The following is a 25,697-nucleotide window of genomic DNA, read 5'->3' as shown; positions in this document are numbered from 1 at the left end:
TTTTTTTTTGAGACAGAGTTTCGCTCTTGTTGCCCAGGCTGGAGTGCAATGGCATGACATCGGCTCACCGCAACCTCCGCCTCCTGGGTTCAAGCGATTCTCCTGCCTCATCCTCCGGAGTAGCTGGGATTACAGGCGTGAGCCACTATACCTGGCTAATTTTGTATTTTGTATTTTGTATTTTTTTTTTTTCAGACGGAGTCTCACTCTGTTGCTCAGGCTGGAGTGCAGTGGTGCCATCTCAGCTTACTGCAAGCTCCGCCTCCCGGGTTGACGCCATTCTCCTGCCTCAGCCTCCCGAGTAGCTGGGACTACAGGTGCCCGCCACGGCCCTGGATATTTTTATTTTTATTTTATTTTTTATATTTTTAGTAGAGACGGGGTTTCTCCATTTTGGTCAGGTTGGTCACGAGCAGCCTACTTGAGGTGATCAACCCACCTCAGTCTCCCAAAGTTCTGGGATTACAGGCGTGTGAGCCACCGCGCCCAGCCATGCTTTTTTTTTTTTTTTTTTTTTTTTTTTCCTAAAGACAAGGAAACAAAGGCCCAGAGAATGGTAAAGCTGGGAACCGATCTCAGGTCTCCAAACATCAAGGCCACTGCTTGTTGTGGCTTCTCAGCCATGGGAGTGAATCCAGGTCAGAATGTGAAAAGAGATTTTAAAAAACTGGCTGGGCGCGGTGGCTCATGCCTGTAATCCCAGCACTTTAGGAGGCCCAGGCAGGTGGATCACGAGGTCAGGAGATTGAGACCATCCTGGCTAATACGGTGAAACCCCGTCTCTACTAAAAATACAAAAAAATAGGTGTGGTGGCGGGCGCCTGCACTCCAGGCTGCTCAGGAGGCTGAGGCAGGAGAATGGCGTGAACCCAGGACTCGGAGTTTACAGTGAGCCGAGATCGCGCCACTGCACTCCAGCCTGGGCAACAGAGTGAGACTCTGTCTCAAAAACAAACAAACAAACAAACAAAAAACACCATCAGCTCTGAGCTTCAGAGGAGGAAGCGTCTTACCTAACTGGGGAGCGGTGAGGAATAGATAAAGAGTAAAGGGCAGCCGTGGCTTCATGGAGGAGGTGGCATCTGCCCTGGGGTCTTACTAAATGTTAGCCAACAGGGCCAGGCATGCTGGAGCAGGGCTGTCTAAGGGAGCAGCCAGGTGTGGGGCTCCTGGAGTCGTGCCCTAAGGGGCCTGTTCCCAGCTTATTCATCTGAAGAAGTGCTGGATCTAGAGGCAAAGTCCTGGCTGGAGTCCAAAAACCCTGAGCCAGGGAAGCCCTGCACCCAGCCGGCTTTAGGGAGTGACAGGCAAGCCAGAGAGCATGGCCAGAAGCCTGGAAGGGTGGAAAGAACAGTTGAGGATCAAGTTCTCTAATCCTTCCAAAGAGGGATCTGGGGAAAGTTCTTTTTTTTTTTTTTAGACAGAATCTCGCTCTGTCACCCAGACTGGAGTACAGTGGCACGATCTCAGCCCACTGCAACCTCTGCCTCCTGGGTTCATGTGATTCTTCTGCCTCAGCCTCCTGCGTAGCTGGGATTACAAGCGTGCCCCACCATACGCAGTTTTAATTTTCGTATTTTTAGTAGAGATGAGGTTTCACCATACTGGTCAGGCTGGTCTTTAACTCCTGACCTCGTGATCTGCCCACCTCAGCCTCCCAAAGTGCTGGGATTACAGGTGTGAGCCACTGTGCCCGGCCCGGGGAAAGTTCTTAAAGGGACTGAACCAGGATTGTGGGCAGGATTCCTTGATGGCAAGGAACAGTGCCTACTCATGGCAGGGTGAGTACAGGGGAATGGATTAGTTGGGACTTTTGGTTGCAAGTGAACAAAATCCAACTCATATAAGCTTAAGCAAAAAGGGAGGCTTATTGGCTCATGTAATTGGGAAGTTCAGGCATGGCTGGGTCCAGAAACTCAGTTGCCTCCTCTCTCCCTCCCGCCTCCTGCTTCTCTCTCTGTGGCCCCATTGTCCTTCCAGATGTGCTTCTTCCATGTTCTTTCAGCTGCCAAACGGGTTCCCAGCTCACATTGCCCCAAATTAACAACCTCAGAGAAAAAGAGCCAAACCTCCCAGCAGCCCTAAATAAGAGTGAAGAGTGTCTCACCTGGGGTCACATGCTCATCCCTGTGTCCATGGACACAGAGCTCCCCGCCACTGGTCAGGTCTCAGTCACAAGCCTACTTCTTCACCAGAGAACCAGGGAGGCAGGGCTTTTTATTAGAAAGAGAGGCCGGGAAAAGTGATTACTCAAGCAAAACCACTAGCCACCAAATTTCCTTTCGGGGGCATTTGTTGAAACAATGTGGAGAATCGCATGAAAGTGTAGGGCACCAGAGCCAGGCCTTAGCTAGAACTTGGGAAGCTGTCAGGACCAGAGGTGGCTCCCTCTCAGGGCAGCATGGTTTCTCTCATGTGCTGCGCTCTGCACATCCTTTCCCATCTTGATCTGCTGCTCAGCTCATTCTGCTCAGAGAGTTTCCACCTGCACTGAGCTTTACACTGCATATAACTGCAGTCTGCTGAGGCTCACCCAGGTCTCCTGGGAGCCAACTGTATTTCATAGCATCTTCAGCTTCTATTCCAATGGTCGACTGCCTAGCCCATTTCCCAATTCCAAATTCCTGAGAAAGAGAAATCTGATTGGCCCAGGTCATCTTTTCAAGCCAATCACACAGATTAAAGGCCACTGGACAGCATGGGGGTGGCTCACTTTTGTGTCCAGTGCTCACCTCCATCCAAGTAACCACTCTATACATTCTTCCTGAGTGACTTCATCGTTCTCCTCCATGAGGCACCTGAGAATGACTGACCCCATTCCTAAAGTTTCAATTATTTATTGCAGTGTAACAAACTGCCCCAAAACTTAGTGCCTGAAACAACAATTTATTATTTTTGATGATTCTGTGAGTTGGCTGGGCTCAGTTGGAAGGTTTTACTGCTTCATGTTGTGTTGGCTGGCGTCATCCACATAGCTGCACTCCACTGGGAGCTGAGCTGGGGCTGGGACAACCGGGAAGGCCTCATTCACATGTCTGCCAGTTGTGCCTATAGTCCCCTGGGCTGTCGCTAGCTTCTTATCCTCCAGGTCCTGTCTGTCTCACTATGTGGCTTTTCCAGCAGGATAGTCCAGGCCTCTTTACATAGTAGCCGACTCCCAAGAGGGCAAAAATGGAATCTGCAAGGCCTCTTAAGACATAGCTTGGAAACCACACAGCACCACTTCTACTCTGTTCAATTGGTCAAAGCAAGTCACAGGGCCAGCTCAGACTGGACTCCACCTCTGAATGGGAAGAGTGTCAAAGTCGCATTGCCAAAGGACAGGCAGGATGGAAGAAGTTTTTGGGCCATCTCTGGAAACAATCTACTAAGCCTAGGAGTAAATCTAAACACATTTCCCCCCAATCCTAACATTTTATTAGGATTTTTCCCCTTCCTCCCACACAAGGTTTGGTTTGTTCCTCCCAGGACCTGGTGGAGGCTGAGGGGATCACTCCATTCTGTAGCCCCATCACCTCCCCAGTCAGAGGCCCTCCTAGCTAAGCCAGTGTTTTCTCCTGCGTCTCCCACCCACCCATGCACACCTCTGAGAGAGGCTACTTGCCTGCTTCCTAGTCTGTGCCTTGGGATGGGTGACATTTGTGTATGCACCCCGAGACTATTACAGAGCTCTGCATCAAGAGGGACAACACCCTGGAATTCCAGGATGTTAGTTCCGAGGCCCCTCTTCTGCCCTCCCTCTATCCAGCCCCTTCATGGCCTATAACTAATTACTCCAAGCTGGGCAGGTGGGGGCCTGGGAATGCGCGCCCCCTGCTGACCACCAAAGGGCCAGCAAGAATTCCTGTTTAGAGTCCCTGGGAGTCTCTCTGGGTCCCCACCCCAGGTCAAGAGGAGCCTGGTCTCGACATGGACTTCGAGGGCCCCTCCTAGGTGGTGTGGACGAGCTGCCGGGCTGGGGCCTTCACTGAGCTCCCGCTGGGAGCAGGCTTCTGCTAGTGGTCGGAGCTACCATGCATCACCTCCCGCCCGCCTGCCGGATGGACTGGCTTCGGAGGGAAGGGGACATCGTCAGGATCCCAGGGTCCTGGCTCCTAAAGAAAAGATGGGCGGCTAGCTTTTGGGAGGGGGACGGCTAGCTTTTCATTTTCTCGTTTGGAGATCACATCCTGGGGGGAAAAAAAAGTTGTCATGCCTCTCCTCTCTCCGCGCCCTTCAGCGCCTGCGAAGAACACCATTTTCGCAATCCCAAATCCGCTGCAGCCCACAAACCCAGAGCCAGAGAGCCCTCCTCACCACCCAACCGGCTTCGGGCGTGGGTCGGTCGGGGAAGGAGAGCCCAGCTATCCCTCATACCGTACGGCAGTAGCAGCAGCAGCGGCAGCGACACACGGGCGACCGAGAGGGCGAGTGTGACCTCCTCCCACCCGGCGGGCGGGGAGCCCAGCTCACACGCACAGTCTCCCCGCCGCTGCCCGTCCCCTTCCCTCGCAGGGACTCGCCTCCCTCCTGCAGCCCAGCTCAGCCAGCTCCGCGTCTACGCCGCTGCCTGCTCTGGCCGGGCCCGGTCAGAGCCGGAGCATGGAACCTGGAGAGCCCCGGGAGCCCCAGGAGCCCCGCGAGACCGGGCCAGGAGCGGAGACCGCTGCGGCCCAGGTCTGGGAGGAAGCCAAGATTTTCTACGACAACCTCGCGCCCAAGAAGAAACCCAAATCGGTAAAAGCAATGCACGGGTATGCGCGGGACGGGGGAAGGGTTACCCCGGAGGAGGGGTCATAAGTCTCTTGGGAAGGGACCCGTGGCGCCCCTCTGGGAGGGGACGCAGCTCCTCAGCCCCAGAATGCGCCTGGCAGCTGGCGCGGGATCGGGTTTATTTTGGGAGCTCTGCTCTGGTGTATTTTTTACCGGGACTCGGGTTCCACGCCAGGATCCCCCTCCCCCATGCTGTCAACAGGGCCCAGCTAGAGGCCCGCAGCCCCAGCCCCTCCCCGCGCGGGCCGCCGGGGAGCGCGGATTGCACTTGTTGGCGAGGCCGGTCGGCAGCGCTTGCAGAAGCGCCCCAGGCGCGGGTAACCAGACTCGGGAACCCGGTTCCTGGCTGTGCGCTCTGGTCTCCGCCACCTGGGCATCGGGCTCCGGACCTGAGACTCTGCGTTTGGAGTCTGGCTCTGGGCCCTTGGCCCTGGGCTGGGGGCAGTGCGCTCCCCGCGTCCTAAGTTGCTCTCTCCAGGCACTGGGATCCACACTCTGCCCTGGGAGGCGATCGGCGCCCCTGGCTGCAGGCTCCCAGCGCTGGACTCTGCCCCCCAGCTCGGCTTCTGCTCCCCTTGCAGTGGACATTAACATCTCCACGACCCTGTGGTGGTGTCAGCCGTCTGGGACCTCACACAGAGGAGCTCTCTCCTCTCCCCCATCAAACAAGTTGATGATGCCCTGGTCTGCCCCTGGGCCTTGCTGTCTCCAGCTTCCCAGATGGCAGAGCTTGAGGAGAGAACTGAGAATAGAGGTTGGCCCACAGCGGTCCTCCGAAGAGCTCCAGCTTGATCTTAAAGCAACTTGCTGCTTCCCTCCAAGGACCCCTCCCCAAGAGGTCCACCCTATCAGCAATCGTTCACTTAGCACCTCCAAGCTCTGCTCAAGCTTGCACACTGATGGAGGCTCCAGAGATGAGAGCCTGGGGGAGTTGCAGGGGAGTGGAGTAGTGATGTCACACTGGGGAAAGCTTTGTAGAAGTGGCATGTATCCTGATCTTAAAGCCTGAGTAGCTGGAGTTTCCCAGAGAGAGGGAAACAGGACAGGCAGAAGTCATGCAGATGTCTCTGAAGCTCAAAACTGTGTTCCCGAGTAAGTTCTGAATGAAGAATGCAGGATTGTTGGGAGAAGAGCTGGAGGGATGTGGAAGAGCCCACAGAGGGCCTTGGGGATCATGTTAAGGAGTCTGGACCTTACTCAAGGAGGTCAGGGATTTCCAAACTAGCTTCCCCAAGCCCTGTGTTTCAGGGAGTCTGCACATGTGGGAATCCAAATTATTTTCTTTCTTCTTCAGACTATGTTTTAAACAATTAAAAATGTGGAATAAAACCCAACTCACTCTAATGTATTAGGTGGACATTTTAGCAGCTTAAAGGCCACTAGCTTGGGCTGCAGATTTTTTTAAGCAAACCTCAGAATAAGGCTTCCCCTGTGATCTATTTCATCAAAGAGCATCTTGAGATTGCAAGGCCTGTAGTTTAAAACAAAACAAAACAAAAAACCTTTTAGCATTTCCAACCACTTATTGGTCTGAATCAGGACTTTCTTAATAGTGTACAAATACAAACACAGCAAAAACTTGGCTGGATGCTGAAGCTTAAGTCTGCACTGGCATTCTAACCTCTAGTTTCAAATTTGTTGTCTTGCAAACAACTGTGTTGTTTTCATTGGTTGACTTTATAATAAATAAATAAATGTAATGCGTTAGAATCTGTAAAATAAATATACACCAATTATATATGTTATATCTGGTACCACATGGTATGAGATATGTGGTAATATCTGGCTTACATATTGAATTCAAAGTTCATTTGAATTTATTTAAATAAAAGCTCAACCCACATTTAAAAAAACACATGAATACCATTATGGAGCTATTACAGGATTTTTCATCAGGGAATTAACTGGGTCCCATTTTTATTTTAGAAAGATCACTCTGGGATGGATTGGAAAGGGTGAGTCCGGCAGCAAACCCACCAGTAAGAACGCTGGTGCCTCTCTGAAGAGGAAGCTGGATGAATGTCAATGCTGTGGCCTGAGTGATTGGGGGGGAAGGGATGGAGACTTGAGGACGGGGGTAGTGAAAGCATCAGTGATCAAAATCCATTTCCTCCCCAGGCACCAAGGAACTGGAGAGCTCAGGCCCAGTTGTCAGTCATAACCCCTGGGTCAGCCCCTGACTCTCACGGTTCTCTGGGAGGCAAGAAGCCTGGAGACTTCCCAGCTCCTATTCCTTCCTGCAGAAGCCCCTCTTCCCACAGGCTATTTTGGGGGCTTTAGGCCTCATGGGCCCCATCATGGCCTGGCCTGGGCTAATTCTCATTCCCAGGGGCCTGAGTGAAATATTTAACGCCTGAAGGCTTGTTAGAGGCCCTCACCTCATGGGGTCACAGCACTTCTTCAATCCAGTACTCTGCTGTCTGTCTCTCCTTCAGCAGCCTTTCCCTCTCTAAGTCCTACTAGGAATAACAGTTTTTTGCCTATGTTTCTATCTTGGACCCAATAGGCAGAATTCGTTAGCCTAAATGGGAGCTCCTCAGGCAGGCCAAGTGGGAGTGGGCTGCCTTCTGTTATTCTTCCATTCCCATCCCCTAGCCGCAGCCATCAGCCTGAGCCTGGAAGGCAGAGAGAGCTGCCAGGACCCTGGTTTCCTGGAGCTCCGAGCTCCCAGACTGAGCCCTTGAGCCACTCTGACCCAATTCCTAGTCTGAGATCAGGGCTTCTTTCTGCTCTCTAGAAGTACTGTTCCTAGATGCCCCTGCCAACACATGGCCACCTCTGCGGCCAGGCCCAGGAGGGTTTCTACATCCATGACTTCTCCCCAGCTCTGGCCAGCCCCTTTCACCTGCTCCTTCAGCTCCACCTGATGAATGACAGATCATTCATCAATCTCAGCTGGGATCCATATTTCTTACACAGTCATGGCCTCTGGGATCTTAGACAACACCTCACTTGTACTGTGTCACAGCAGTCTAAGTGGGGATGCAGAGTCCTGCCCTTGGGACCCCCATTCTGACGGGAAACAGAGACCAGCCATTAGAAACCTCCGTTTGTGGGCATGCCCTGATCATTTCTGCCAAATCTGGAAAGTGAAGGCTGGGGGAGATGTTTCCAGGGAAGGCAGAAGTAGCAAGGGATGGGGTCTTCTGGGAGTTGTTGAGGAGGGGAATGGCAAGGCCACTGCAGTGTGGATAGAGGTCAGGCTAGAGGCTGGAGACTTGAGATCTCATCTTGCTCTGCCTTGACCTAGAATGATAATCTGCCCCTTTCTGGGCCTGTTTCCCTATCTGGAAAAGAGAGAAGCAGAGGCCTCTTGGGGCCAATGTAGCCAGGACGTTTTTCTTGAAACAGCCAGGGGTGGGACGGATTGGGGTCTGTCTAAGTAGCTCAGCCAGAGGGAGCCTAGGACTTGGCAGTCTGGCAGGGACTGTGGGACAGAAAGTGAGGAGTGAGACCTTGGCTGGCTGCTAGGGCTGGAGTGGCAGGCTTGGGAACCTGCCTAATGGGGCTGGGAGGGCAGCTGACTCTCTGTCCTTAAAGGGGTGATGGCCTTGTCCCTGGGGCAGTAAGCCCAAGGGGTGGAGCAAGCTCAGCTCCTGTTCCAAAGGCCTCCAGGCCTCCAGGGTTTATGAGGGTGGGTCTCCCCACTCCACCACCAACCCCGCCCTTAGGACACACACATGGTGGTAGTCAGCAACTGAGAAAGGTATTTGGGTTGAACCTCCAAGAAGAAGCACCTGTCCTGCCACTGCCTTACACAGACCTTGCTGGCCACATATACCATCTTGGCTGGGGTTAAAAGTCAAATGCAGAAAGTCTACCACGAGACCTTGGGGAACTCTTTTGCCTTCCACTCCCATTGTAAGGTTCTAAAGCTGCATTAACCACTAGCCACACGTAGCTGTTTAAGTTCATTGAAATGAAATAAAATCTAAAATTCAGCTCTTCGGTCTCATTAGTCACATTTCAAATTGTTCCATAGCCACAGGGACAGCACGGATTATGGAATATTTCCATTATCATAGAAAGTTCCATTGGACAGTGCTCTTTTAAAAGATGGCATTGGCCTCTGTCTTGGGGGTGGATCTTGAGCTCCATGGGGACAGGGATCACACTTGTGTTGTTTCCTGCCATGGCCACCACAGTGTCTCTCAGATGGCAACCACTCAATGTTGTCAACTGATTGGAGCCCAGGACTGACCCCAGAAAGAAGCAATAGAGTTGAGTACACGACCCACGGGTGATCAGGAGAGGTGAGAATGAGAGGTGCATTTATGAACCTTGACTTCAATTTGAGCCCCTCATTTTTAATTTGTAAAGTGGGAATCATGACCCCAGGACTGCTTAGGACACAGAGATGTGGTGGGATTCTCCAGGTATCTGTAAGTTCCTTGGGCACTCATATTCTGATCCTCCTAAGGGACTAAAAAGGTTCAGCTGCTGTCTGGGGTGGCGGGTGCCTGTAGTCCCAGTTACTTGGGAGGCTGAGGCAGGAGAATCGCTCAAACTCGAGAGGCAGAGGTTGCAGTGAGCTGAGATCACGCCACTGCACTCCAGCCTGGGGAACAAGGGTGAAACTCCATCTCAGGAAAAAAAAAAAAAAAAGAAGGGGAAAGTATGCCCTGATGTGACAAAGGTCAGATGGGGCAAAGCTAGGGGATGGGAAGAGGGGAATGGAAAGGGAAGTAAGGGTCTGTTGTGAAGGGCTTTCTATTCCCACACTAGAGGCTGCCAACCATATTCTGAGAATAGTGTGCACCACTAAAGAGGGGAGCTGTGGTCAGATCTGAACTTTAGAAAAATCTCCTGACAGCAGCATGAATGACAGATTAGAGAAGGCGACAGATGACCAGAACAGCCTGAATGAAAGAAGTGGGTGGATTCTAGTAGAGTTGACTCATTTCAGTGATTGATTGATGAGGAAGGGAGTTGAGGCTGACTTCCCAGTTTCTGCTTCAGTAATGAGTGGATAGTGGTTCTAAGCCTTGCTAAGAGTTACAGGGAGAAGGGATCAGGTTTGGGAGGGGAGAAGGTGATGGGAATTCAGCCTTGGGAATGTTAACTTTGAGAGGCTGTTAGTCAACTGGGGCAGTTAGATGGATGTATGAATCTGGAGCTCAGGAGACAGATCTGAGCTGGAGATACATTTTTTTATATAAATTGTCATATTTATGGACACCATTTCTTCCTAAGGGCATGCAGCTCTTATTTTATAATGGAAACCATCTGAGATCATCTCCAGCATCAGTCATACTTTGGCCACATATATTGGCTTCGTTTTTTTGTTGTGTCCAGATGCCCGACTAGATTGCAAACTTCCAAGGGCATGGCCCTCCCTCCATCAGATTGTGCTTCCAGCAAGGGAGCTAGCACTTCTCTCAACCCCCATCTGGGTCCGTCATAGATGGGGTCCTGACCTAAGTCCACAACTGCTCAAGCTGGGCCTCTTTAGGGTACAGGCTGGGTCTGGGTCTTCTCCATGTCCCCACTACCCAGGGAGACTCATACATGTAAGCCTGCCTCAGGGGCAGTCGTCTGAGTGACAACCCCCTCTCCCATACCTCTGCAGCCCAAGCCTCAGAATGCAGTCACCATCGCTGTGTCCTCCCGAGCCTTGTTTCGCATGGACGAGGAGCAGCGGATCTACACGGAGCAGGGCGTGGAGGAGTACGTGCGCTACCAGCTGGAACATGAGAACGAGCCCTTCAGTCCCGGGCCTGCCTTCCCGTTCGTGAAGGTGAGGGGGCAGTTCCACCACTAGCTCATACAGTGCCTTTGTGGGGATTAGAACAAAGCACTCCCACGGGTATTTGAGTAAGGAAAAAGGGCCCCTCTGGGCAGATGTAACCACACGGGTGCACAGCTTGGCTAGGTGACAGAGCCTTTTGGGAAGAAAATTCGTCCACCCTCTGGAAGAACGCAGCCCCACGCCTGGTAACCAGCTTGGTGAGTGGAATGCGGGCTGGATTTCAGCCCCGACTCTCTCCAGCTAGGTACCCCTGAGCGGTAAGCAACTTGCATTAGGAGAAGGTCGTTCATGCGCACTGATCTCATCCCAAGCATGGCTCCTCACCTCCCCTCATTGGATCCTTGGCCACCAACTTCAGGTATCAATCCTTGGGGGTCTAAGCTGGGGTGTGCCCTCTCCCTTCCAGGCTCTGGAGGCTGTGAACAGGCGGCTGCGGGAGCTGTACCCCGATAGCGAGGACGTCTTCGACATTGTCCTCATGACCAACAACCATGCTCAAGTGGGTGTCCGCCTCATCAACAGTATCAACCACTATGGTGAGCATGAGCATGAGAATGGGGGGTTTGCCCTGGGACACCCCTACCAGACCCCCAGGGATGGGGCCACACCTCTGCAGGATGGAGTTGTACTAACGGGAGCCCCAAGCCCAGTGTGTGCTGGTAAATTCGCTGTTTAAACAAACAAACAAACAAAACCCTGATTTGTAGTGTTGCTAGTTTTCAGGGTGTAAATATTTCCCCCAGGACTAGTTTCAAGCTATCAGTGGTTGAACAATACAAATGGCTCACAAAATTTCTGAATGTTTAACTGTGGGCTCTTGCAAGCCTGTCCAAGTCAGCTCCAGCACACCCCACTCTCAGTGTGATTAGGTGGGACACTTACTGCCTCCCTGCCTCAGTTTCTCTAACAGTGATGGGGCTAACAGGTCTCACAAGGCTGCTGGGAGAATCAGGTGCAGCTGTCAGAGCGAAAGGGCTTTGCGTCTTAGTCTAAACTCAAGGTTAAAAATAATAGACCCTCCAGAGCTAGCTTAAACCCAGGAGAATTTCTTATTAGGTTACAGGGGTGTCTTTCAGAGGACAGGAAATAAAATTGGGCCTACAAAGGCCTGAATCCAAGTACTGGAAATCTCTCCCAGGATCTTCTTTTCTTCAGGCCACATGAACATTTATTTGTGCTTCTCTAGCAAGTTTGCTCTTTTTTTTTCCTCTCTCCCCTGAAATTGGATTTCTCTGCTTTTCCTAAATAAAAACCATATTCAAGAAAACCGGGCCAGGCGCGGTGGCTCATTCCTGTAATCCCAGCACTTTGGGAGGCCAGGGCAGGTGGAACACTTGAGGTCAGGAGGTCAAGACCAGCTTGGCTAATATGGTAAAACCCTGTCTCTACTAAAAATACAAAAATTAGCCTGGTGTGGTGGTGCACACCTGTAATCCCAGCTACTCAGGAGGCTGAGCCATGAGAATCACTGGAGAGGAGAGGAGAGGAGAGGGGAGGGGAGGGGAGGGGATGGGAGGGGAGATCCACTTTGGAGAGAGAGAGAGAGACAGAAAAATAATACACCTGGCGGGGCTCGGTGGCTCGCGCCTGTAATCCCAGCACTTTGGGAGGCCGAGGCGTGCAGATCACGAAGTCAGGAGATTGCGACCATCCTGGCTAACACGGTGAAACCCTGTCCCTACTAAAAATACAAAAAAATTAGCCGGGTGTGGTGGTGGGCACCTGTAGCCCCAGTTACTCGAGAGGCTGAGGCAGGAGGATGGCGTGAACCCGGGAGGCAGAGCTTGCAGTGAGCCGAGATCACGCCACTGCACTCCAGCCTGAGCGGCAGGCAGAGCGAGACTCTGTTAAAAAAAAAAAAAAAAAAAAAGAATACACCTGTATTTATAGGTTTACAAAGCCTGGTTTTTAGCAACCATAAGAGTCTAGTAGGCATTTTAAAATCCTAATTTCAAATTGCTGGGAGCAGGATTGATATTAAAAATGTTTAACTACCTGCGTGACATCCACACCGCGTAATCAGGACGGACTCTCCCTATAGTGCTGAAGCACGGCTCCGAAGGACCCCTGCCATACCAGGCATTACCACCTTCTGTTGTGGACTCTGGGGAGGATGGAGGTCCTGGGTAAGGGGCTGCGAGAGTGACGGGTAACTTAAATGGGCTCAGAGCAGCAGCCGGTTTATCAACCAACAAATACTTTACAACCTTTGCAGTCATGAGGACCAGCGGACTGGCAGCCTAGGTAATCAGATTGGCTCAGCTTGGGTCAGGTGTCTGCTCTTATCCAATCAGCTATGACTAGGAGGCGGGGTCACACAAGCATGTAGCACTGTGATTCCTTGACAAGAGACTGTCCCTGTGAGCTGGGCAATTGCTCTAGAGATGTGATTGTCCGCACTTCATGAAGGATGGAGGGGCTCAGAGGGGAACACTGGCCTAAAATCACACAGAGACACTCTGTGCTGCCGTACCACACCCAGAACTAGGATGGCGTCCACTGGACACAGAGGGAAGCCTAGGGTTGACCCTGGCCTCATCTGGGTCCTTTACCTCCTTCCCAGACCTGTTCATCGAGAGGTTCTGCATGACAGGTGGGAACAGCCCCATCTGCTATCTCAAGGCCTATCACACCAACCTCTACTTGTCAGCCGATGCGGAAAAAGTGCGAGAAGCCATTGATGAAGGTAAGTCCAAGTGAGGAGGGAGAATATGGGGAGTGCAGCAAAGGGGTCCCTGAGGTGGAAGACCTGGTCCTAAAGTTCTGAGCAGGTGCTGGGAGTTGCCATGGTAACTAGAAGGCAAGGCTACTCAATACTTTCCTTAATTCTTATAATCTGTCCTATAAGTTCTGAAAGCAAGGCCCTACCCATTCCATCTTCCTACTTCTGGCCCTACTGTGTCATGGATGCTTTTACTACTCAGCATCACCCAGCTTTCTGTTTCCATGGAAACACTCTCTACAGCCCAGACAGCTACTTTCTTCCATGATTTCTCCAAGTCAGAAGGAGTTCTGATTCCTGTAGAACCAAAGGCAGCCTCTGCCCTGTCCTGGGCCAATGGGGAGGAGGATTCGTATCTAGTCCAGCCTGAATGGTAGGGTCTGGGGAATGGCCATCATCTCCAGCAGCTGGGCTGGCCAGTGCTTAGGGGAGTTTAGGAGACCCAGATGCAAGTACTGACAAAGAGAATGTCCCTCTATGTGTGTCTTCTTTATTTTTTTTATTTTTTTATTTTTGAGACGGAATCTCACTCTGTCTCCCAGGCTGGAGTGCAGTGGCGTGATCTCGGCTCACTGCAAGCTCTGCCTCCTGGGTTCACGCCATTCTCCCCCTTCAGCCTCCGAGTAGCTGGGACTATAGGCGCCCGCCACCATGTCCGGCTAATTTTTTGTGTTTTTAGTAGAGACGGGGTTCCACCATGTTAGCCAGGATAGTATGTGTGTCTTTCCAGGGGCAGTTTTGGGTGGTATCCATATTCTCAGTCCTCCCAACGAGGTGCGTATCCTATTGCAGGTGGGAGAAAACAGGCCCATACAGGAGAAAGGACTGGCCAGCTGCCTGAGAGGGCTCGTTAAGCTGAACACTAGTGGCAAGTTTCTTTATCAACCAACAATATATTCACGTTTCTCTTCCTCTTTCATGTTGCCTGCTGCCTGGAAGCCTGGTCTCTCTCCCCCGATAACTCACTCCCCTGAGCTGCTTTGGAGCTCCTAGAGGCTTTCTTTAACCAGGAACCAGGAGCCATTTTTCTAGACAGATGTCACACCCTCTGGTTGGGGCCTTGACACTGGCATGTAGGTGTGCCTCTGTGTGTTCGTAACTTGACCTCAGGCTAAGGAGCAAGATAATCGTCCACGGGGAGGCCCTGCTGAGGGTAGGGGTGGTTCTGGATCATCTTGGTTCCAGTGCTGGCAGAGCTGAGAAGGTGCTTGGCTTGATGCCTGGCACTGGCCCTGCTTGTAGCATCCTCAGGCTAGTGAAGTTGTGTGCGGGTAGCACTGCTCACTCCTCCCAAAGCTCACCTAAGCCCAGCCTCTGTGATCCTCAGTTCTCAAAGAGTTGGGCTGAAGTGGTCTTTGAAGAGATGGAGACTAGGGAATGGGCTCAGCTAGCAGCCCAGGTCTCCAGCCTCCAGCACTGGCTTTCTGTCATCTAGTGCAGCTCTAGCCTGGAGCCTGAACCCCTGAGAGGCATCCTTGGATCCCTGGAGGAGCCCGGGGTTGCAGAGAGTTTGTGCACACAACTAGCCATCACTTGTGCTGTCTCCCAGGGCCACCTAGGTTGTTTTTTGGAACCCCGAACAGCTGCCAGTAGGGCATACCTGGGTGTCATTGTGGCTGTAGACTGACGGTGCCTGTACTCACCTCACCCGATTGCAGCCTATGGTTTCAGCCCCAGAGGTGAGAGGCCCTTAATTTTACAGTGGTCCAGAGAAGGTGAGTGACTTGCTAGAACCAATGGTGAGGGAGTGACTGAGGCCAAGCCAGAGTTGGGGCTCCTTCCAGCCCCAATGTAGGTCTACAGCAGGGGTTGTAAAGCACCCCTGGCAGGAAGGCAGTGGCCAGTGGGACTCATGTTTGGCTGGTCCACAGCAGCATGATCTTACTAGGGGTCTAAGTATTGAAATTCCTTCACACTGGTTGGTAAATAGTTCCTGCCCTGAGTCCTGAGTGCCCTCCTCCCCCCCGGGACTCCTCCCAGACTTTTCCACAAAGCAATAACCAACAGGGTAACCTGGCAAGGCAAGGGCCCTAGAGATCTGCTTCAGAGCCACTGCTGCTGCCCTCTTCGTGGCCAGGATCCATGCACTACCAGTTTTTACATGTTTTAAATATTAGTTTTTATCAGCCTTGCCCTGAGTCCTGCATGAGGCAGGTGGGGCAAGGACAGCCTAAGTTAGCCCGCTCTGGCCCTACTGCCCAGCCTGAAGGCAGATAATGCTTGCCTCTCTCTGCCTAGGGATCGCAGCTGCCACCATCTTCAGCCCCAGCAGGGACGTGGTTGTGTCCCAGAGTCAGCTGCGCGTGGCCTTCGACGGGGACGCTGTGCTCTTCTCGGATGAGTCGGAGCGCATCGTCAAGGCCCACGGGCTGGACCGATTCTTCGAGCATGAGAAGGCCCACGAGAACAAACCTCTGGCTCAGGTGCTCCATATAGACCCAGAACCCCTGAGAGGAACAAGGCAGCTCCCCAGATCCGCCCTTGGCCTGCACTCCCAGCCTGGAACCAAACAAACCCCAGGCTCAGCCCAGATTCCAGCCCGGTCCCGTCAACCCTCTCACTTGACCACTGGCCCCCCATCAATGAGCTTCCACCCACTGTGTTGAGCCCACATCCCCTCACTGAAGTCCGAACCCCACTTTGAAGCCTCCATTCTCTAAGCCTCTCTCTAAGCCCATACCCACTCTCTGCAGCTCAAATCCCCATTTCTGAGGTCTCCTTTCCCTGCCTGATGTCCCCATTCTCTACATCCCCCCGTTCTCTGAAGTCCCTGCCTGCTCTGAAGGTCTCATTCTGTTTCTCTGAAGCTCCCATCGTCTCTCTGGAACCCTCACTTCCTCCCCTGAGATCCCCCACCCCTCTGAGAGCATGCCCACCCTCTTAAGAAGCCTGTTTCCCTCCCTGGAAACAGGAGGAAACGAACTGCTGGACTGGGACACCTCACTGGGGCAGGGAGATCCAGCTGGGTGTGGCATCTGGGGCAGACCATTTGCTTTGGGACACCTCCTGCCATCCATCCCTTAGCTGGGGGCATAGGGACACTCACCCTCAAACTGCTCAGTGTCTCTCAGAACAGAATATACCCTAGAGCTTGGTGGAAATTCCCTGGAGTTGGGGCTTTTGGATTCTCCAGCTCTGCTGGGAGCTCCTATTTGAGCTTTTAACAAAAATCTGCATGCTCAATAATCTCAGAGCCCCCCGCTCCAAGAGCTCAGCAGGTTTCAGTTGTGGCTCCTAAATATTCAGTTCACATCTGTTGTTGTGAGTTGCCTCTGAAATCCTTGGGAATCCAGGGCAGGAGAGTTATCCTACTAAGTGGTAAGCAGAGGCCCAGGAGACCACTGCTTATTCCAGTTCACCTAGCAAGCAAGAGGTCTCCAAGACGAGGAGCCCCCTTTTGTTTATTTCTAGCTGCTTTGGAAATAAGCAGTCTTCTTCATTGTCGTCTGCTTTTTTATTCTCACATCCTCAGGAAGCTTCATTGTTCTGGGCACTGTAGAGAATAAATTCTTTCCCTGAATAGAGAGCTTGAGGATGACACCCTGAGCCACCTTGGTGCCAGATGGGCATGGTTGATACTCAACAGTTACACATTTGCCCATCTTCTCCAGCTGTTTACAGCTGGAGTCCATTCTGATTGAAGGGTGCCCATTGCCATAGTTACTAGTTTTAATATCCTCCCTGTTGATGGGCACAAAAGGCCACACTTACAGAGCTTCAGGACAGACATCTGTATACCTTGATGGGCATATGGATGGAGGATACATATCAACAGTTGCCCTGAGAGTTATTCTGACCCTGCACCAGTATGCAATAACACAGTTCCCCTGACTGGAGCCCCACTGGCGCACACAGCAGCATAAGTAGGCATGAGCAGAACTAACTGAAAGATTTAGGGATCCTGAACTTTTCACACCAGACAAGACACTAGTGCTTTAGGGAGAGCAGGGGGCAAATATTTGGGAGGTGGTAGAGCTAACAGTGTTCCCCTTGCCTTCTCATAGGGCCCCTTAAAGGGCTTTCTGGAGGCACTGGGTAGGCTGCAGAAGAAGTTCTACTCCAAAGGCCTTCGGCTGGAGTGCCCAATTCGTACCTACTTGGTGACAGCACGCAGTGCAGCCAGTTCTGGGGCCCGGGCTCTCAAGACCCTGCGCAGCTGGGGCCTGGAGACAGATGAAGCCCTGTTCCTCGCTGGAGCGCCCAAGGGCCCCCTCCTAGAGAAGATCCGCCCACACATCTTCTTTGATGACCAGATGTTCCATGTGGCTGGGGCTCAGGAGATGGGCACCGTGGCCGCCCATGTGCCTTATGGCGTGGCACAGACACCCCGGCGGACTGCACCTGCAAAGCAGGCCCCATCTGCACAGTAGCTGAACCACCAGCTTTACTGATCCACATTGCTCCAGGCTCCCTGAAATACTTCAACACGTCCTCTGGTAGATCCCTCTAGTTTCTCACTGTTCTGTGCTTCTGCCTGTCTGCCCGCATCCCTGTGAGTGATGTACTTGTAGGAAATTATGCAGACGGAACTGGCATTCTCAACATCCCTCCTTTAGGGCAAATTCTGTGCCATGATCCTGAGTAGGACAGTAGGATTGTGCAGAGTAGCTGGATTTCAGGGGGAAGTTAATGGGTCTGAGAGAGGGAGGGTCAGAGAAGCCAGATTTCTCAAAAGGGACTTAGAATGAAAACTAACTCAATGTGGTGGAAAGAACACTGCTATGGGAGAGAGTAGATCTGGCTTCTAAGCTCTGTCCTGGAATTAACTGCATGACTTTGGGTAATCCCTCCCCTTCATGGGCCCCAGTTTCCCCATCTTTTGGGCGGTTTTCAAGCTCCCTTTTAGCCAAAGAAGCTTGGTTCTTTAAGATCGCCCTCTTAGAAGGAAGCGTTCTATGTCAGTGCTGCTGCTGGTATGTATGGCACCTTTGTGCAGATTACAAAAGGACACTGTCTAGGTGAATGAAGAACAAAAAGACAGCCCCTCCTCTGGCCTGACCCAGTCTCATGCTGGGGTACACAGCTTAGTTAGCAGGGATAGAGGCTGGATTTCACTCCCCATGTGTCCTTCAGCTCAGAGGCCTCTGTCAAATGGACAAAATGCAAAATCGCCCCCAGTAACTCTATCTATAATTTTACACATTTTGAAACCACTGGACAAGATGACCTACCTGCTCCTGTGATTCTCTAACCTGAATGGTCATCAGGGCTCAGCCCAGGAAGCAAGGGGAGTGAATTGAACATGCATACAAACTCTCCTCCAGCCAGCAGGGGGCACTGCAGGCTCTTCCTGGGGAGGAGTTTTAGTAGCTGCCTGCTCAGTGTTTCCTTTGCTCTTGCTTTGAGCCAAAGTTCAGTTGCTCCTGCCTGCCAAGACCCTCACTTCCACCGCCCTCACTCCCCCAGCTATTGCATCTTGTTGAACAGCTCTGCTGGTGGGGAACGGGGCAGAGCATCAGTGTCTACTGTTGTGGCCCCAATTCTCGGGGAAGAAAGTGCAGTAGATGAGGTAGGCGGTTGTCCAGGCTGAGCCCCAGGGTGAGGTGCTGCCTGGGGTGAAGTGGGAGGTGTCAGGAGGTCTGGTGTGAGACAAAGGGTACTGACAAAGTGATGCTTGGAGAGGAAGGAGCTGAAATGTGCACCAGCAAACTTCTCCAGCTATGGGATTGTGAGTGGAAGGCCAGTCAGAGCTGTCTTTGGAGGTAATGAGCTCTCCATCACTGGATGCTGTGCAAGGGCTTCCAGGATGAGATGACCTCCCCATGAAATGCATCAGCGGATCCTCCACATCTGCAGGAGCCCCTGCGGCCCCTTCTTCACCACTTTCAGAGAACTCTCACCACTTGATGAGTCAGCCTCCTCTTTTGCTGAGCATCCCCGGCTCTCTCCGAAGGGAGGGTAGAAGCACCAATGGCTGGCCCCCAGGAAGACGGAACGGGTGAGCAGACATCTGTGTGTGGACTGGTTGCCAGGCTTCTAGGAGCCTAGGCATGAGCAAGCACTTTGTAAAGAAAACCAGAAGTGTCATGAGAGGGGCAGGAGCCTGGAGGTATGGTGGCAGGAAATGGGGGAGGAGAGCACCCTGGGGTTTTTGATCTTTGACCTTCTGGGGACTCAGCTCGGGGTCTGAATGGGTTCTGTACAGTGTGGGGCAGGGTAAGAGATGCAGAAAGATATTCTAGGAAGGAGAACAAAGTGAGAAAGCAGAGGTGGTTCTCAAAATGAGCAATGATTTGGGCCAGAAGGGCTGGGCTGGGCTTCTGCTGGCATTGTCAGAGGTCTCCACGAAGCTGGTCCCAGGGAGGAATGGTATGACTGTGTGGAATGACTAGGGCAGACAACCACAGTGACTGCTTTATCAGGGGACACTGGCATTATTGCCCCTAGAAGGGCATATGATGATGTCTTTGCACGAGGTCATTTCCACTGCATAGCCAGGATCCTTCTGGCTAACAGAGGAGGCTTTGGGGGCAGAAGACCAGGATTGTCTCTACTTCCAGAGCTCCAAGCCTAGACAGAGGTACTGTGAGGGCCAAGGACAACCTCAAGGAAACGAAAAAGAAGTGAAGGAGGGAGCTGAGCCCCTGAGTTACCTTCATTCTTGGCTGAACTGCAGAAAGGCCCTCTCCTCACTGCCAGGGGTCAGCATCACCCCCGTGGAAGAGCCTCCAAGGCTCACAGAACTAGTGACTGCAAGAAGCCTACAAGGCCGGGCACAGCCCAGGCTCACAGCATGGCAACAGGCTGCCTGACCAGGGTGGACCTGTGCACTGGAGGCAGCACCAGATGTCACCTAATTAAGATAAACTGCAGGGATTCTGGGACCTGTGTGGTCTTGCCCCCAGGGCCTGGTGATGAACACCACTGATGATTCCATGTCTCTCAGGAAGCAGGAAAATATGATGCTGGAAGCAGAAAGATAAGGTGCAGCAAAAGCCATGGATTTCACTGGAGCCATCATTAATAGACACAGACAGCCCTGGGCAATGGAGAAAACACTAAGAGTCTAAATTCTATTATTGAAATCACAAACGAGCATCTCAGGCCTGGAAGAAAGCTTTCAGTCGCTGGAATAAAAATCTGCGGCGGCAGTCTCAGGCAGCAGTTACACGGGCCTCCTGATTGTCTTAGAGGTGAGGAGGTGCCCAGGGATGAGGAACACTGAGTGTCGTGTCACCAGGAAATTAAAAAGCCAGGAGAGCACCAAAGTCCCAGGCCTAACCAGGGAATGCAGCACTGAGGCGGAGCAGCCACGGCTTCTGAAACACTGGACCCCTTTAGCTGAGAGCACCACTTCCCCATCAAGCCCTGCAGAACACTGGTTCCAGGAGATGCCTGCCAGCAAAATCCCAGAGCCAATGGGACTGCTGCTTAGCTGAAAACTGAAGGCCCTGTTACTAAGCACTGAGACTGCTCAGCCAGTTGCAAAACATCCCCCTCTTCTATCTGAGAGCCCAATCAGAGTAGTGGGGATATATCAGAATATGCCAGAAAAAAACCAGAAGCTAGCAAGAAGTTCAAAGCCAAGATGGATTTGGCATTATAATGACACTCAATTTGTGTGCACCAGTACAGCCAAACTGATGACTAAAATCTTGAAATACCTCCATACCAGTTGGTAAATAATGCTGCGCTGAGTCCCCTGAATGTCTCTTCGTGGTCTCAGCTGACCCTTCCACTGTGAACGCTCCCTTTTCCCACAATGCAGCCTCCAGGAGGCCGCGGGGGCACTATGGCCAGTGTCTACTCTGTTTTGTGGTGTCCTGGCCATGCTGGTTTAGGGAGGTAAAGTAACTTGCCCAAAGCCATAGAGCTAGTAAGTGGCAGTGCTGGGACTCAAACTCATGTCCATCTGATGCTAGGACCCAGGTTTTCAACCATTTTGTCATACTGCTCATACATAGGCATGGAGATAGCCAGAGAAGCTCCATTCTGAGGTCTTCACTAAAGGAGTTTACTTACCCAACAGTTAACATGTTGATTTCCTGCATGGTGAAATGCTGGAATACATTTGAGTGGGTGCTTTTATTATAACTTCCTAAACAGCTAAAAATAATTTAAATTAGAGCCAAACATTTGCGAACACCTGGAAGCACTTTCAAACAATCCCAAGTTCTGAGAAACCCAGTGTGAAGACCCCTGTTTTGGGCTAATGCAGAGTTTGGCAAACTCTGGGCCCATGGGCCAGATCTGACCCATCACCTGTTTTTGTAAAGAAACTCTGATTGGGGCCAGGCGTGGTGGCTCATGCCTGTAATCCCAGCACTTTGGGAGGCTGAGGCGGGTGGATCACAAGTTCAAGAGATCGAGACCATCCTGCCCAACATGATGAAACCCCATCTCTACTAAAAATACAAAAATTAGCTGGGTGTGGTGGCGCATGCCGGTAGTCCCAGCTACTCAGGAGGCTGAGGCAGGAGAATCGCTTGAACCTGGGAGGCAGAGGTTGCAGTGAACCGAGATCACGCCGCTGCACTCCAGCCTAGCAACAGAGTGAGACTCCATCTAAAAAGAAAAGAAAAGAAAAAGATAAAGAAAAGAAACTGATTAGAACGCAGCCATGCCCATTTGTTTACCTATGTTTATGACTGATTTTGCACTGCTACAGCAGAGTTGAATTGTTGCAACAGAGACTGCAAGCTAAAAATATTTACTATCTGGCCCTTTACAGAAAAATGTGCGGACCTCTGGGCTAAGGCAGACAGCCTGGCTGACGCCTCAGTGGGACGAGCCAGGTCACATCCACCTATGCATCTGTGGGCGGAGGTTGGCTCCACTGCCGAGGGGAAGGGACATGGGGGCTCCATGCCCATCTAAAGATTCCAAGTTTTGACTATTTTCAAGCGACCCATGGTTCATGATAATTTGCAGTTTTGTCGATGTACTGATTTGACTTGGGTGTGCTCTCCCAAGCTGATGAGTGAGAGGGCAGGAGCAGGGCCCTTGGCTGGGGATGAGCCCAGCTGGCTGTCCAGCATAGCTTTGTATTCCCGACTGATTTCCTCATGAGGCCTCTTAGGCAATGATGAGCTTGGTAGGTGGATGGGCATTAGCTAAACATGAGTTTTGGATAGCTTGAAGTGCTCAGTGTTGATGTCAGAGGCTCCGAGCCAACAAGGTCATCCATGTACTTTCTGTGAAAGCAAGAACAAGTCTGTCGTGAAGAGGGTCCCATGAGGACTTCAGCCGGTTCAGAAGTTACTGATCATGGGCGAGAGAAAACTCCTGTAACAGCTGGAGTGGCAGTTTATTGTGGCTTGAAGGCATGTGAGCAATAAACACAAATACCCCTCATAATGGAATTGTGGATCAGGAGAATTCTAGGACCCTGCAAGTTAAGAGATTTACCAGGCTTCCGGGATCCACAGAAAGAACGGAGAGTATGGAAGATGCCCCATCTACAGCCATCATTGCTGTCGCTGTGCCATCATGATACTCTTCTCCACCAAGCCCAGACTGGGTCTCAGAATCTTTCTGTATCCAGCATTCCAGGCAGCCACTACCAGTGGGCTGGAGCTGGTGTGAACGATGAAACCTATTTTGCCATCCCTATTGGCGTTGGGTTTTGCTATCCAGAAGGCATGCAAGGTCCGGAATGTTCATCCTCTGAGGATATGACACAACTCTGAGGATGCCAGAGTCTCACCTGACTCGGGTAGAACACAAGGAGGTGGATGAATAGTATGGTGTGGCTGGCAGCTTCGCCGGCCATGGGTTTTATCCAGTCTTAAAGCAAAACACAAAACCACCTCCTTTCTGCCAGTAGGTGGCACTGCAGGCCGGCACACAGCTGCTGGCAGTAGTCAAATGATTCTACCCACTGATTTACTTTTCTCTCCTTGTGACTTAGTGCGGTGCTGGACTCTCCCCACCGTTAGCTCCAGCCAGCCAAAAACGACTTCAGGTGCTCTGGAAATGTTTGCTAAACACGCCCGAGTGACAGCCAATTGCTCTTGCCGACAATTACTGTGATTGTGTGTATGTATGCACACATAAGTTTGTGCAACAGGATAAAAATCGTACATGTACATGTATTTATGTGGGTGTGTGTAATGGGCCAGATATCTCAGCCAACGACTCTGTGTGTGTGTGTGTGTACTCACTATGTGTACAGATGGTTATCTCTGTTAACTGAGTGTCCTGGGACCCACATACTGATGGCCAGCCCTAGAATAGCTGTACCCATTTCCTTCATAACATGGGTATTTGCATATGTGCAGCTTGGGGGCCATTGAGACCAGCCCCCAACCTCTGGCCAAGAAAATCTTGGCTCCTAACCCTCTGCCTCCTACCCCTACTCCTGAGCCTTGGGAAGGAAGTGGTAGAATCTGTGTAAGGACAACCCTTTTGACTATACCTGCCTCATCATCTCCATTTGTTTCTTCCCTCCTCCTAACAGTGCCAAGGCCAACATGTCCAGTTGGGCAGATTATGCACTGCAAAAATCTAGAGGGCGCCATTGGTACTGTGACATGGGTGGTACCTCTTAGACACCTGCACAACCTGCCAATTGTATACAGATGCCCTGGTCATCTCATGGCCATGGCTAGGAAAGTTGCCTTCCTTCCCCGCACCAGCCCTGCCCAACCTAGACAAAGATTCCTGCCTCTGCTTGAGTGTTCTAATGTGGCCCAGAAGTGACTTACCATTGACCTTGATTGGGAAGTATCTCCCTGATGGGCCATCCCCTAGAGGCCTTTGGAATTCCATTTATAAAAGTGAAATGTGTCTGGGAACTTTGCAGTTACTCATCTTTGCAAAGTGAAAGCCTCCGTAAGGCAAACCAAAGCTGTGAAGACTGGGGTCACTGACTCCCACACTCCTGGCCTGTGGGTGAATATATGCCTTCATGGCCATCTGCCACGGAATTAGGTAAAGGCCTCAAGGCTAGTCTTGTAGCTAGCTGCCGCAAAGAAGCCACCAAGAAAATCACTGAGGTCACCCTAGACTGGATGCCTGGGCCGGGGTCACAAACCCCAGTGCCTACAGAGGCCAAGCAGGAAACATAAATGAGTGGAGAGGATTAAGCCAGGTCTTCAGTGAGAATGGAGAACGCTGTGGTCTGCCATGGTTGCTGCCACATGGGAATGTGGCCTGAGATTGCCAGATAGCCCACTCCATTTTTGAAGAGAAGCTGGGAATCTGGTCGTTTAAATGCTGACAACTATTTTGAATTTAGAAAACACCATCCGGGCCAAATAAAACATATTCTGTAGGCGAGATCAGGCCCTCGGATCTCCAGTTTGCATCCACTGGCCCAGGCCCAGAGACTTGGGTTTTTAAGACCCAAGTCACTGAGAGTCTGAGGATATTACACTCAGATTCTCACTGTTGGATCTTTAAGAGACCTCAGAGATGATCTAGTTCAGCCTTTGTGTGTTCAAAACTGCATATGTACAAAGTGTTTTTTTTTTTTTTTTTTTTTTTTTTTGAGACGGAGTCTTGCTCTGTCGCTCAGGCTGGAGTGCAGTGGCACAATCTTGGCTCACTGCAACCTGCGCCTTCTGGGGTCAAGCAATTCTCCTGCCTCAGCTTCCCGAGTAGCTGGGATTACAGGTGCCCGCCACCACGCCCAGCTAATTTTTTTGTATTTTTAGTAGAGATGGGGTTTCACCATATGGCCAGGCTGGTCTCGAACTCCTGACCTCAGGTGATCTGCCAGCCTCTGCCTCCCAAAGTGCTGGGATCACAGGCGTGAGCCACCACACCTGGCCTACAAACTTCTTTATTAAAGTAATAGCGCATATATACTTAACTTCTGGTTTCTACTTGAGAGCATGTCAGTAACCTCCAATATAGAACACGATGAAAAATGAAACTGTACGCATAGTGTTGCTTGTATCTACCTGTCAGAAGCCCTTTGCTTTGATAGCATTTGCTGCCTCAGTCTTCCTCATCACCCAACCTCTCCAGGTTGTTTGTTATGATAAACCTAAGTGCCTCCGTAAATGGTTAGAGCATGTGTTTCTTCATCTTTGTGACTCCCCTTGTCTGGGAATAAGACTGCTTGTACTTGTCCCAGCTTTGCCCTCTTTGGCCTGCTAGTAGCACACCCCATCGATCCAGAGCTGTCTGGCTCTTTGTAGCATTTACCTGGTCACATGATAAAGGGTGCTGAGTGCTTGTCAGTGTGGGTCCCTGTCACTTCTCATGCATGTCCTATATCTTAATTTTACCACATGTGCTTCTGCTTCTTAAAAGCCATTCAAATAAATGGAGAGGGTTTTAATTAACTTACATTGTCTTGTTTTTTCCCCATAATTGTATTCACAAACTGGCATATGGCCCCTCATGAAATGCTAATGGTGATGTGGGTAATGAGCAGGCCTGGGACCGATTTATCCATTAGAGCTGGGGTCTTTCTGTAGAATCTGTTCCACCACATGAAGACCACCCTGAGGGGAGATTCTGCAATGGAGAGCAGCCTGAGACCATCAGAAGGCAAGCTTCCCCCAACAGGGCTCCTCACATGGA

General features: G+C 51.4%; 1 protein-coding gene across 1 annotated transcript; it reads left to right on the top strand.

Moving 5' to 3' along the window:
* The first annotated feature begins 4,581 nt into the window (after window positions 1-4,581).
* NT5C1A (5'-nucleotidase, cytosolic IA) lies at window positions 4,582-17,693 on the top strand. The gene is made up of 6 exons (XM_025356843.1): window positions 4,582-4,716; window positions 10,322-10,489; window positions 10,908-11,037; window positions 13,065-13,187; window positions 15,462-15,646; window positions 17,228-17,693. The coding sequence occupies exons 1-6, from the start codon at window positions 4,582-4,584 to the stop codon at window positions 17,591-17,593; spliced, it is 1,107 nt and encodes a 368-aa protein (XP_025212628.1). The 3' UTR covers window positions 17,594-17,693.
* The last annotated feature ends 8,004 nt before the right edge of the window (window positions 17,694-25,697 follow it).

The sequence above is a fragment of the Theropithecus gelada genome, chromosome 1 (assembly GCF_003255815.1).
Source record: "Theropithecus gelada isolate Dixy chromosome 1, Tgel_1.0, whole genome shotgun sequence".
NCBI classification, from domain to species: Eukaryota; Metazoa; Chordata; class Mammalia; order Primates; family Cercopithecidae; genus Theropithecus; species Theropithecus gelada.
The sequence above is the reverse complement of the archived record's forward strand: the minus strand, read 5'-3'. Positions and strand labels throughout refer to the sequence as shown.

Coding starts and splice junctions, on each gene's coding strand:
- NT5C1A (XM_025356843.1), top strand. CDS start 4,582: ATGGAACCTGGAGAGCCCCGGGAGCCCCAGGAGCCCCGCGAGACCGGG. Junction 11,038..13,064: donor CAACAGTATCAACCACTATG/GTGAGCATGAGC, acceptor CCTCCTTCCCAG/ACCTGTTCATCGAGAGGTTC. Junction 15,647..17,227: donor AGAACAAACCTCTGGCTCAG/GTGCTCCATATA, acceptor GCCTTCTCATAG/GGCCCCTTAAAGGGCTTTCT.